This window comes from Dipodomys spectabilis, unplaced genomic scaffold, assembly GCF_019054845.1.
Source record: "Dipodomys spectabilis isolate Male_0828 unplaced genomic scaffold, ASM1905484v1 ptg000233l, whole genome shotgun sequence".
NCBI lineage: Eukaryota > Metazoa > Chordata > Mammalia > Rodentia > Heteromyidae > Dipodomys > Dipodomys spectabilis.
The window spans coordinates 1,397,417-1,411,394 of NW_024870910.1; the positions used below are offsets into that span (position 1 = coordinate 1,397,417).

Genomic DNA, 13,978 nt, shown 5'->3' on the forward strand with positions numbered 1-13,978 from the left:
AACCACCGTTTATCGACCCTCAGAGGCTTTTTGTCTGGAACACCTTTAATATCTCTGTTTCGATTTTGTGTGCAGGGCCTCTCTTCCTGTTTTAAGAACCTATTATCAACTACAAAGTTGCTGCTTGTAAAAATACCAATTATCGCTTATGCAAGACTTGGCTCAACCTGAAACCACATTCCATACTCAGAACACGATAGTTGCTTTGAGCCAAAATTCAGAGCAGGTTTGAGGACAAGTTGTGTACACAACCATTAAGTCGGCCAAAAGAATATATTTTTATCCTGTAAATTGAATGTCAGTTAAGCAGTAGTGATTATTGCAAGAAGCTGTCATTTATACTACAGGAAGAGAAGTTTGGTTTTGGGTTTTTGAGGGTTTTTTTTTTTTTTGTAAAGATAAAAAGCATTACTTTTAAAAGAGCCCCAGGGGTAGGGGAGAGAGAAAAAATGATAGAGACAGAGAGAAAAAATACCAATAACATGGCTCCCAAAGACTGCTACATTGAAATTCAAAAGCAACTTATAGCTAGGTGCCACTGGCCCATACCTGTAATCGTAGCTATTTAAGCTGCGATCTGAGGATCCTGGTTTGAAGCCAGACTGGGCAAGAAAGCCCATGAGACTCTTATCTTCAATTAGCCAGGAAAAGCTAGAAATGGAGTTATGGTTCAAGTGGGAGAGTGCCAGTCCTCAACAAAAAGAGATGGGACAACTCCAAGACCCCTCATACACATACACACATGCACACACAAGTAGCAACTAGCAGCTCCTTTGTGTTAGGGAAATGGGTTTATAGAATCCCAGGTTACTTTAGATTGACTTACAAACCAGTGCCCCCCCCCCCCCAGGGACCATACATATAAGCTGATTCCATATGATTATATTGCCATTGAGGGGCATGTAAACATGTTCCGACCATGATGGGCTTGCTAAAATGAACTTACTGGATAATGCATCATCACATTGGGTCCTAAATACATGACTACATCTATTCATTGAGCAATCAGGCAATGATTGCTTCTAAAATTTGTTCCTTAGACTATTATTCACTATCAGAGAGGACTGTGTGAATGAAATGCTTGGGCCTTGTATTTTGAGTATATACAGATACAAGAATCGAGTTTTAACAACCCCACATGTGATGAAGTTTGAGTGCTTCTGATAAATGTGACAAAGGTCTTCAGACTTTAATGGGTAAGTTACTGCGTGCTAGTGGTTCATGCCTGTAATCCTAGCTACTCAGGAGGCTGAGATCTGAGAATCGAGGCTCAAAGCCAGCCCAGGCAGGAAAGTCTATGAGACTCTAATCTCCAATTAACAAGCAGAAAACCAGAAGTGGTACTGTGGCTCAAAGTGGTAGAGTGTTAGCCTTGAGCAAAAGAGCTCAGGGACAGGGCCCAGGTCCTGAGTTGAAGTCCCATGACACACCACACACACACACACACACACACACACACACACACACACACACACACACACACACACACACACACACACTCAAAAACCCAAAAACTTTAATGAATGTTAGAATCCCCAGGGAGATCTTAAAAAATCCAGGTCCTGAGGTCATGCCTCAGACAAATGAAATCAGAATCTCTGGTCATGGGAGCCAAGCTTCAGTGTTTTTGAGAACATTCTAGAAGATCTCCACCATTTAACCACATTTGAAAAATCAGAACCTTATAGAAATCTGGTCTTGGTGTTGCAATTCTAGAATTTGTCTTTGAAGTTCTGTCTGGTCAGTTTCATTAGTAGGATATACACTGTGTTTGAGTCCCAATGGCCTGCCAGAATCACTACTGGAATTGTTGCTGGTAGTAGATGTGACTGCTGACTTCAGATTTATTATGCATTCAGATGTTGCTCACAGGTACACTTGGCCACCTAAAGAATATAAGAAGACCATCATCCATGAGGGTAAAACCTTCCAAGAGAAGTTCTTGAATAGTCCCATAATCAGGCTGCTTTGATTTTGTTGGTCCATGAGTTCCATCCATTTACAGACATGTATTAGCCTCTCTTATGTGGTTAGCCCCACTCCAGGCAGTTGGAAATTTCTGGAATGTGGAACTAAGCGTGATGAGTTAAGAATGACAAATCTTGTCTTCAAGCAATGCCCTGAGAGTTGTAGACAACAAAGACTGGGGTGGTCAAGAGCCAAACTGGAGGGATCCCTCAAGGATTTCAAGCTGCTTTAGTGAGGCAGAGACCTCTGTGTGGCCTTGGAGTGGGAAGGAGCTCCCGGTGGCCAGAGGCACTGGGCTGCTGGCTGTTTTGGAGTTAAACAGAGTTTCTTCCTGCCCTGAGCATCTCTCAGTCCCAGGAGGAGGGTGGATTATGCACTCCTATCCCCACCCCTTCCATACACCTCTAGCAGGATGGAAAAGACAGACTGTAAATAATTAGGCAATAAAACCCCTCCTGATGTGTGCTTTTAAGGGAAAGAAGTAGGTAGTGCTCATTAGGAGCAGGAAACAGCCCATCCTTAAGATTTCTACTGCCCGGAGCATCCTGTGCCCTTTGATGTTCCTGAGGGGTCTTTGAACTTTGAGAAGCAGCAGGTTCTCTCTTAGCTGTAGCCCCTCCTGAAAAGACAGCTAATCCCCTCATCTGCACTGTCCTTTGAAGGGAAAGAAACCCAGAGGCCATGAATTCCAGTAGCCATTGGACAGGCTGGCCCTGGTAGGACTGGTGACAAGGAGGGGAGATATTTTTCTCTTATACTCCTTGGAATTTTAATCTCTACTGTGAAATTATTTCTGGCTACTGAGTAATGAGTGCCACAAGCCTGTTCTATTGGCTGAGAAGACTACTGTCCCTGAGAAATATAGCAGTTAACTATTGTTTGTGAGTGCAAAGCTTGTTAGATCTCAGCTGCTAAGACTGTTGGCTGCTAAGACTAGGTGCAATTAAAAATGATCTGAGTTATGTGTTGGTGGCTCATGCCTATAATTCCAACTACTTAGGAGAATAAAATCTGAAGATCATGGTTCGAAGTCAGCATGGGCAAGAAAGTCTGTGAGGCTCTTCAATTAACCAGAAAAAAAACTGGAAATGGAGCTATGGCTTAAGTAGTGGAGAGCACTGAGCAAAAAAACTAAGGGTCCTGAGTTTAAGGCCCAGTATGGACAAACACACACACACACACACACACACACACACACACACGCACACACGCATACACACATACACACACACACACACACAGATCTAGTGTGATATATAGTATTAAAAATAATTAGAATAAAGAAACTCATTAAAAACTGTTTTTAAAAGATGGGAAGTTAAATGCCCTGGCTGGCTTCTAACCATGATCCTCAGATCTCAGCTTCCTGCGTAGCTAGGATTCTAGGCCTGAGTCTTAAAGGGGGTGAATTTGATTAAGGTACACTGTAGCCATGTGTGGAACTGTCACAGTATTATTATGTTCATTGACAATACCTATACAAACCTGTCTGACAATTTCTAGAAAGAACTGTGATTATCGATAACATCTGTTGAATAAGCTCCCCAGATGTGGAGCAGCAGCCAGATCCCATCTTCCCATAAAAGGGTCTATCTTCATGGGAACCATTTCTTCAGGTTCTTTGTGCGACCCCAAACAAATCCCTTAGCAGACTCAGCTAGGACTCCTTTGGGTAGAGCTGGGTCCTGACTCCTGTGCTTGCCATCAGAATCTCAGAGCTCCTGAGAGAGTCAAGTAAACTGAACCTTCCAACATGGTAGCCGTAGGTCCCAAGTCTAGCTCATAGCCATCTCCTGCAGCCTCTAAGGTCTGGGACAAAGCTAGGAGAGATGAAGCATCATGAGAGTCCCTTCAGAACTTCCCCTAAATGATACTTGGGCTTTCCCAGTGCAAATGCAGAAGCAGTATGTTGTTTGAAGGTAAAAACTCAAAGCCATCAAGGCATTATTGTGTCTGATATTGCCTAAGTAGATGGGATAGAATACCCATCGGTACCCTCAGCCCCACAGTTATTTAGAGTTAAAAAATTACTATGTGGACTTAATGCCTTGTGGTTTTGTTAACTAGAATGTTGCCAGAAATAATAGATATCCTGGGACATGAACCTAAAATAACATGGAATTTTTCAGTCAAGTAATCTTTAATTTAAACTAAAAATAATCTAAACAGTAGTTTATATAAACCTCAAGTACCAAGTCTTTCAAGCCAATGCTAGTTCATCAGACTGTGAGTTTATGAGGCACTTTGTTAGCATTGACCATTAAAAGCCAGATCAAGCACGATCTCTAGTAGAGACGAACTCCAGAAAGCTAAGAATCCCACTCTTGGCTGGTCTGGCTGACTGGAACATTCCTTTGGGAGGTCCTTCTCTGAGGGCTGGCAGAGTCAAGCGCTCACTGAATGCCTCATGCCCCTCATGGGTCTGTCTGCCTAAAGGAGGAAGGTTGAGATGTTGGTGACACTATCATCTGTTCTAACTTTGGGGACCGTCCTGTGACACTCTTGGTGGGGGGGAGACTGGAATCTTAGCCAGGAGTCTGATAGTGTGTGAGAGGAGCCCCTTCCATTTTATAACCTATTTGACCACCAAAGAAAACGTGAAAGTGTCCCCAAGTGTAATTTTCCTGCACCCGTGGTAAGATTATTATTTGCGCTTGGCTGTCTCCGATTGTGTTTGTGTTTTTCTTTTTTCCCCAAGCAACATCCTTGTTTGAAAATTGCAGATGGTGGCCATTTAGGAGATGGAGGTGGTTTGTCCAATTGTGAAGTTAGAACAATTAGTGGGTATGTTGATCCTCCATAGCATTGTGGCCCAGTTTTGAAGAGGTCTCCCTCACCACCTCAGGCAAGAGCTGTCTGTAGTCTTGATCCAGTTGTTTGGCCAAGTACGGAAAGAGGTTTTAGAGAACTTCGGGGAGGGAGGAGGGGAGGGCTACCACCCAAAGGATCTCCAAAGGAATTGAACCATTTCTGAAAGTAAGACAAAGCTGTGTGCAGTTGTGCAAATTTGGTAACACATGAAGTGTTATTCACACTGCATTTAACTATTGAGCCCTTCATTATTTGAGGCTGGGCCGGGAGAAAGGATTTTCTATGATGGAGGGTTTGGGGGATCCCAGGTAAACCCTCTATATAGTCTCAGAAGATTACCTCCAAGGAACCAGCTCAGAATCCAAGAAGCTGAGGCTTTCTGAAGCCATTCATTTCTTCCCCTAAGTGCTTCACATCACTGATACAGACAGGCTGTGAATAAGACCTTATCTGAAAAACAAAGCCAAAAAGGCTGCGGTTGTGGCCTGTAATCCTTATGGTGGTTGTGGTCTGCTCTGTGAGAACTACTAGCGCCCTCTCTCCCTCTCTCTGTGTAAGACTTAAGTGTGCATGGTTCACTTGACTGGACCCAGAAGTAAGATACCCATAGCTTAACATCATTTTCTCTTCCTCTTTTGGATAGCTTGGGGATGAACCACGACGACGACCACTCATCCTGTGCTGGCCGGTCCCACATCATGTCCGGTGAATGGGTGAAAGGCCGGAACCCCAGTGACCTCTCCTGGTCCTCCTGCAGTCGAGATGACCTGGAAAACTTCCTCAAGTAAGTCCTGGGACCATTCTCCAGCATCCGTACCATAGAAGGTTCTCCCAAAAGACCAAAGGACTGGCGCCTCAGCAAGGGTGAGAAGGAGAGAATTGCTTGATGCATTCTGAGAAGCTGCAGATGCGGGCAGGGCAGCATCTACTGTGATAGGTAAATTGTTCTCCCAGGTCTGCATCTGCGGTGATGTTGGATGCCCCGTATGGAGGTGACCATCAAATGATGGCTGTGCATCAGTATTATGACCTCATCTTCCAAACCCACTGCATATCTCTGCAGATTTGTGACCTTCCATTGCTACAAAGCTGAACGCTTTCTGGGGAGTAAAATTCTTTGGGTCCAGAGGGGAAATTGCTCACCTCATATGAGGAAAAGTATCTCTCACAGAGCCCTGGGCTTGCTGGGTAGGTGCTCTACTGCCTGAGCAAAGTTATCAGTCTACTTTCAGATATTTTATCTTTTTCCCCCTTTATTACCAGAGTTTGAATGCTGGGCATTGGGCTCACTCAGCTTGCTCTCTTACAGGCACTCTACTACCTGGACCAAGCCTGCTGTCCAGCTTTTTGCTGGTTAATTTTCTGCCTTGTCTGATGTTGAACCATAGTCCTCCAGATCTCAGCTTTCTAAATAGCCATGATTACAGGCATGAGCCCTTGACGCTCATGCTTTTAAGAATAGGACGATTCGTGTTTTATTTTCTTTTTTTAATTTTTTTTGCCAGTTCTGGGGTTTGAATGCAGGGCATCACACTTGCTTAATTTGCTTTCTCAGATGGTGCTCTACCATTTGAGCCACACATCTAGCCCCCAGAGGATTTTAGTAAGATGTCCTTAGTCATTTTCTGTTATCACTTTACCTGGAAGGGTAAACCCAGAAGTGATAACCAACATGCTGTTGGTCCAACTGGTGATAAGTGGGTTGTGTCTGGGCCTGGGAGAGGTAGATCCACTTCAGCTATGTGTACTTGTGTGTATGCCACAATTTTCCTCAAGAATTTTGGCAGCCTGCAGGTGTGGTGGTGTATGCATGCTTGTAGTCCCAGCTATGCGGGTGGTAAAGGTTGGAGGATCACCACCTGAGGCAAGCTTGGATAAAGCCAACAGGAAACCCTATCTAAAGAACAAATTTAAAGCAGAAGTACAGGATGTGTATGTACGTGTGTGCATTTGTGTGGAGGGAGGGTGTGGCTCAACTAGAGTTAGAGCTCTTGCCTTAGGAAGTGAGCAGAAAGCCCTGAATTCAGTCCCCAGCGCCAAAACCAAAACAAACAAAACCCCAAATATTGGCAGATGTCTGACTTTCCTTTTAATTGCTATCTGCCTTGCTGTAGGGATAGAAAATAAATGCATGTAAGTATCTAATCTCCTAGTGGTGATTTGGGCAAACGTGCCTCCTATGGTACATGAACTCTCCCATTGTGGGTGGAATCCTGAAATCCTTTCCTGCAACCTCCTGGCCAGCCCTCTGTGACACAGGAGGTGTAGCTAGGTAACACACCTCATGTAGGACATTAATCTTGGCCCAGCAGGCCTTTCAGGGAAGAGTTGGAAATATGCACTTTGATTTTATTTAAAAAGTCAAAAGCCCTAATTGGGGCTTTTACTTGATACATGATAACATTTGCACAAAGCCATATATTCTAAGATAGTCCCCTAGTAATCTATTTTAAAAGCCTTCTCACTAACTTCCCCGGCCCCTCTCAAGTGGCCAGGTGGAGGGAAAATAAACTAGAAAAAGAGCACCTAGTCCCCCATCCTGTGCTGAGGCCCTTTTCCCATAAGGAACCTGCAGGTGCGTTTCAGGGACTGAAAGATCAAACCTGAGACCCAGACAGGACTTCTGCACATCAGCTCACTTCTTGGGTGTTTTCAGGTCCAAAGTCAGCACCTGCTTGCTGATCACAGATCCCAGGAGCCAACATGCCCTCCGCCTCCCACACAAGTTGCCGGGTATGCACTACAGTGCCAATGAGCAATGCCAGATCCTATTTGGCACGAATGCCACCTTCTGCAGAAACATGGAGGTAAGCAGCCATGCAAGGGTGAGGGGAGGAGGGGGCTTGCTCAGGAAGGGGAACAAGCCTGGCCTGCCTGTTGCAGGTTTGGATTCACCCAAAGATCATAGGTAGTCACATGCATGCCCATGCACACATCCACAGACATACGCACGTGTGTTCACGTGCACATATGCGCCCCCAAGAGTCAAGTGTGTACCCACGCCCACCCATGGCTATCCACATACATCTGGCACCCAAGAAGCTCTGCAGGGAGATTTATTTATTGAACCAATGCCTACAAGTGTGGTCCTCAAGTTTTCGTGCTGGTCAAATGACCCCAGTTAGTCCTCATCCCCTAGGTTCTGTTTCTGTGTTACAGTTGACAAAAACAAGTGAAACTTACTGGTCACCCATAGTGGCATGGGTAATAGGTAGTAGAGCAAGGATTTGGAGTCCAGTCTGGCCACTCACAGAATGCAAAGTTTTTCACTGTGTTGCAAATGGTGTAATGTCTGTGACTTTATCAACTTTGTGGGTAGAGGATTCCAAGTAGGGCTGGAGATCTGGGGCAGGGAAGTTGCCATATCTGTGGCCACCTATATAACAGACTAGAGGCCCCGGCTGGACAAGCCTTGAATTCCTTACAGGGGTAGGTGCCCAGCCTGAGGGCCATAGAAGAGGCCCACAGAATTATTGCTTCTCAATGATACCATATTTTTCAGTGGCTGCCCACCTGAAGCCATCTTCTGGTACCGATAATTTTGCATAGCTCTCAAATGATGTCATAGAATTCCAAACTTCCCTTGGCACAAAAAAAAAATTATCCCAGCTCTGCTCTGTGATATATTCCTCTCAAGGCCTGAGAATCCGCATGTGATTTGCCAAAAAAACACATGAAACTTTGGCAAGGGTCTTGCAGGGCTACTTGTAGACATTTCCATGTTTTCTTCCCAGGACAAGAGCCATCCAGGGCAGTGCTGTGAGTCCAGTAGGGAGCGAGCTCTAACTGGTTCACAGTCCCACCCCTACACCCCCCTCACCCCCATCTTAGTATCTTCACAGAAATCTCAGGCACCAAGAAGTTAGTGCATGTTCAGTGCTGTGTAGAGGATCTGTCACAAAAGCAGTGCCTTGTGAGCAAGGATGATACCTGTGCTGTTATTTCCTTTCTGACTCCAGTCTGTTCAGGTCTAATATTTAGCTTAAGAAAGGTATGAAAAATCAAGCATTGTTTAAAACCTGCCCTTCTCATCTAGCCAGAGAGGCCCAGAACCAGTCAGAAAGTTCTTTTAACCCAATGATCTTACAGCCATTATTATTCATGCTTTCATAATTCTTAAGGATTGAAATGGGCAAGCCCATTTGAAATAGGTTATATTAGGAAAAATTGTAATTCCTCACTGGTCATTTACACTCCCATCCAGTGAGAAACCAGTGCAACCTACTGTATGTAAGAGTTCTTGACATTGTCTATGTAGATGGGAGTTCTTGAGGCCCCATAAGGTCATCCTATGTCTCCAGATGGACAGGACTGGTTGGTCCACACTTCACACTAATGATGTCATCGCATCTCAGAGCAGCTCCAGTGATTTCAGAAAGAAATATGTTGAAGAATTCTCAACAGGATTCTCCAGACCAGTGCTGGCCCCTTGTAGTAGGAAAAGCACACACACACACACACACACACACACACACACACACACACACACACACACACACACACACACACACACACACACACACACACACACACACACACACACACACACACACACACACACACACACACACACACACACACACACACACACACTCTGCCTACTTACTAGATGTCATAAAAAAGAAAGAGCAACAGTCCTTGCCAGGAGTGAATACTGTGAGTTACAACTCCAGAAGTCTGGAGGAGACTCTTCTCTTAAAAACAGCATTCAAGCATTGGGGATTGAGAATGCTTTCCACACACCAAGCCCCTAGTCTCTCAAAAACACAATAAAATGGCAGCCTTACTGGCCAGCCTCTTGGCATCCCTGATGGCCTGGTGGGAATCTGCAGGGAAAGATGCCTCACCATTGTGAGGCATTGTCTTTTGTCTTAAAGATCTTTTTTGTAAGTTTAAGCCTACTGCAGGAAATAAAACTATAATGAAATATAAGGGAAGTTGGAAACTGCCCAGGGAATAAAACTATGAGACACACCGGTACTAAGGAGTTGAATATTTTCTTTTCCTGGAATACAGAGCAAAGAAACATAAGAGGAACAAGACAGATAACATTTTAATGGGGAAAAAACACCTTGACAATGTGGTGGACTATTTTCATTTGGCTGCACCTTCTTCTGTGGAACTAAAGATGAACCCCCTCTTTTTCCTGAGGGAGGACAGAGGCCTTCTTGTTCTTGAGGGTCCCCCATTTCTCAACCATACATGGATGCAATTCTACTGAATCAAAAGGGCCAAACTAAGATCCTTGGATAGTAGCAAAGGATTTATGAACTGGGATAGGAAAGCAATTGCACCTTTATCTTTCCCCAGCTTTTAACTGAACTTCCATTTCCTTCTGTTACAAACATTGGCAACAGTGTTCACGGGACAGCCACTGTGATGGGAAATCATGAATGCTTTCATACCAAATAATAGTCATGGCTCTCATGGCCAGCTAACACATTCATACGCTCTGATTCCTTCAACATTACAGTGGTTACAAGAGCCAGGACTGGGTCTTGTCATGGAATGTGTTGACAAACACACATTTCTCTATGCTGCATTAGTCATTCTTTTTGTACTTTGTACTTTGTTTAAATTTGTTTCCCTGATAATCTTACGTGCCTTTAAATTGTGTGTTGGCAAGTATACTCTTGAGAGAGATTTATAAGCACCACCAGACTCTTGGAGCTTGGAAAGACTAGGCAAGAGGTGTTGGAGAATGCCAGGCAGGCCGGCCAGTAGCTTCCTACAGCAGGAAGTACCTACAGTAGCCTGTGAGGCCTTGCTTTTCTTTGGGTAAAATTTTCTCGAGTACGGAGCTTCTTTGTGATTGGACTTGCAGGTCTGTTCTGCTCTTGGCACTCACCATGCATAGCTGTCTGGAGGCCCATCAAAATGAAGAGAACTATTCCCCGAATCAGAAGTGTCAAGTATCGGAAACCATTGCTAAAGTTGCTTAGGGGAGTAGACACAGCTTCAAATACTAACCAGGTTGCTGTTCTTTTAAACATTTGCATAAGAGAGAACCAGGACCCCGTCCCTTTCAGATTTCAGCACTCCGGAGGCCCCCATACCATCACCACTGAACCTTTCATGTCTGTCTGCAGAATGCTGGTATTGCAAGGCTGAGCTGTCTATGGAAATATGAAGTATAAAAAATTGGCGTCGATAGCTGGCATTTGTTGTAGAAGTTACTGGCAAATATGGCTGTCTCCTCTTTTAGCCAATGGTAATGTGATGTTTTTAATTCAGTAAAGCATTTCAAGAAAGTCCAAACATAAAAAAGTTATATAAACATTGAATGGTAAATATTTATTAGAAAAGGGAAATGAACTCTATGCAATTAGCCCAATCAGTCTTTTTTTTATTATTACAAGTTCCTTCTGTCCCCTGTCAGCAACATCCCTGAAGAGCAGAGTTATTCTTTGACAAGGCTTTAGTTATTGAGTCTCAGATAGTCTGCCAGATAAACAAAGGGTGGGAAGGATAGGCATTGTTTGGCATAGCCATATATTGCTACTTAAGTCAGAAGAGCATAGGGATGGGCAGTGTGCACTGTCTCACAAAGGCACACCCTCTCCAGGATTTCTTCTTCACCTTCCCCCCAGAGCCTGGAGAGGTCTTAGTTGAAAGTCACGTGCTCATCCCTGCTCCCATCTGCATCTCAGCACCGCCTCCTGCCACACTCTTCAGAAGCTCAGCTATGGCTGCCACAGGTAGGAAGGAATGTAGGCAGCTCAGAAGTGCTTACAGTAGTGTTTGTGTGGGAACGCAAGTGCATCTTCATGCTGTGATGTTCGCAACAGACTGCAATGCGCTGTTTGTGCTGTTCTTCTCAGTTGAGCACCAAAGCTGTGATCCAGTTATTCCTGGAGGCTGGAGGCTGGGAGTGGTTGCGGGCATCAGAGGAGTTTATATGCCTTCTCTCCTGCCTAGGGTTCCTTTCTTTGCTACTTCCCATGGCATGGCATGAAGGTGCTGTCTTGTACATGGCGAGGACAAAGGCTCTATGTAGAGTCAAGACACCCACTCCCTCCCCGCCTCTTCTTACTGGATGTGCCCTTAGTCTCTCTATGCTTCAGTCTGTTGATCTGCAGAATGGAAAAAAAAAACAACTACAGATGCATAGAACTTTGTTAGCAGACTTCAGTTAGATGAACTAGACCACTAAACAAGCAGGTAACAACAGGTACTCTGTAACTGTTACTGGTGCTAGGATATTTTTTTTCCTGTCTCTGGTTTCTTGGATCCAATGGGAAAAGACAAGACAATTTACCCATCACGTGGACCAATCCTTTTCTGTGTTTGCCCCTGGACTTTCCCTTTCTCCTGGTACCCAGAGAGGTAGTAAGTCCTGGAGACTGCTCTTGGCATTCATCAGCTCTCCTGGTCCTGCACAGGGGCTTCGCATCATGATGGACATTGAATCTCCAGGTGTTAAATCTCACCTGAGACTTATTTCTAAATCTTGGAGTCACCTCAAGAGACAGAAGTGTTTGTGTCCTACCCAAAATCCTATCTTAAAATATGTAGGGAGAACTGTTTCTAGGTCTTTGTTTTTCTTCTTCAGATCCTGGGGCTTGAACTCTGGGCCTAGGCACTGTCCCTGAGCTTTTTCCACTCAAGACTAGTGCTATCTCACTTGAGCCATAACTCCACTTCTGGGTGATTCATTGGAGATAGGAGTCTGACAGACTTTCCTGCCCAGGCTGGCTTCAAACTGTGAGCCTCAGATCTCAGCCTCCTGAGTGGCTGAGGATGATACAGGCTTGAGCCACTGGTGCCTGACATCTTTGTCTTTTTATATAGCTTCTGCCAGGATTCAGTCAGCCAGCCTGGTTTGGAAACGGCTAGTCTCAATAAAATGTGGTCCTTGAGGGCCAAGTGGGGCTGGCTTGAGTGGGAAGCTGGCAGCATCTCGGCACTCCCTGGCCTCCTCCCTCTCAGACAGAGCTGTGCAGTTGTACACAGGGCTGAAAGCTGTCCTGCCTGTCTCTGTCTCAGCTCTTGAAGCTGTGGGACTCTGGCAGCAGATGGCTCAAATTTTCCGGAAGGGTTTGAAAGCTTACAGTGGATGGTCTTCCTCAGATTTCTCCCCAGATCTGGCAAGCGATGTGCATCATCTTCATTCCTGTGTCCCTGCTAGATGAGGTTCTGGGTACCTGGCCGTGCCAGAGCAGCACCCCAACCCCAGCCAGGTGAAGGGTCTCTGTTCTCAGGAACATGTAAGGACTGACCACACCCAAGACACCGGGAACCTTCCAGAAGCAGTCCTGGCATGCTCTTCTGGGGAACAACTTCAAACCGCAGTAGACTTTGTAGAAAATTTGGATTTGTTGCTTTTTCATCCAGCTCTTGGCATTTTGTTTGATCTGTATTTGGCTTGTGCAATCAGTGAAGCTAAATTAGGGAGTGGGTTACTGGGGTTTGAACTCAGGGTTTTACACTTGCTAGGCAGTGAGTGACTCTGCCTCTTGAGCCATCCACTCCAGCCCTTTTAGCTTTAGTTATTTTCAGGTAAGGTCTCACACTTTTGTCTGGGACCAGTCATGGACTTTGTGACCTTCCTACTTCTGCTTCACCATCCCTGACCTGTTCCCCCCACAGATTGAGTCTCACTAACTTTTTTGCCCAGCCTGGCATAAATTGTGATCCTCTTATGTCTATCTCTTGAGTAGCTGGGATTACAGGCCTGAGCCACCAGTGTCCAGCTTGATTTGGGATTTGTTTATACTTGAGGATATTGTCATATACACCATGGGACACCTTGGGGATGGCACCCATGCTGAACATGAAGATCATTTCTGTTTCACGTACACCTTATACATACACCCTGGGGTCATTTCACATCATCCTTTGTTCCCCAGCATTTTGACAGTGACAGCATTTTGAGGTCAGGTATGGAATTTTCCCCTTGTGCTGTCATGTTGGAGCTCAAAGAGTAAGATGTTGGAGTATTTCAGACATTGTTCAATGTCCAAAAATGTCCTCGGATCGCGGGATCTTTCTTCTGCACTGCCCTGGGTGATCCCCTCACAGACCTCTGCCCACAGCCTGACACCCCTCCCTCACAGCTGTCACCCTGTCCCTCCGTCTGAACTGATGGCCTGAAGGGCCTTTTACTTTATCTTTGACATCGAATAACCTGATTAGGCCAAGCCTCTGGGTTTCTTTTCTATTTTTCTGGGAACAAAGCTTCACATTTCAATCTGAAGCT

At 45.0% G+C, this 13,978-nt stretch overlaps 1 protein-coding gene across 2 annotated transcripts in view; it reads left to right on the top strand.

Moving 5' to 3' along the window:
• The window catches only part of Adamts17 (ADAM metallopeptidase with thrombospondin type 1 motif 17), a 146,124-nt gene that overhangs the window by 71,752 nt on the left and 60,394 nt on the right, over positions 1-13,978 (top strand). For both annotated transcript variants that reach the window (XM_042698560.1, XM_042698561.1), the window contains exons 9-10: positions 5,423-5,563; positions 7,436-7,586. In XM_042698560.1, the coding sequence (XP_042554494.1) occupies positions 5,423-5,563; positions 7,436-7,586 (292 nt within the window). The remainder of the gene's footprint in view (positions 1-5,422; positions 5,564-7,435; positions 7,587-13,978) is intronic.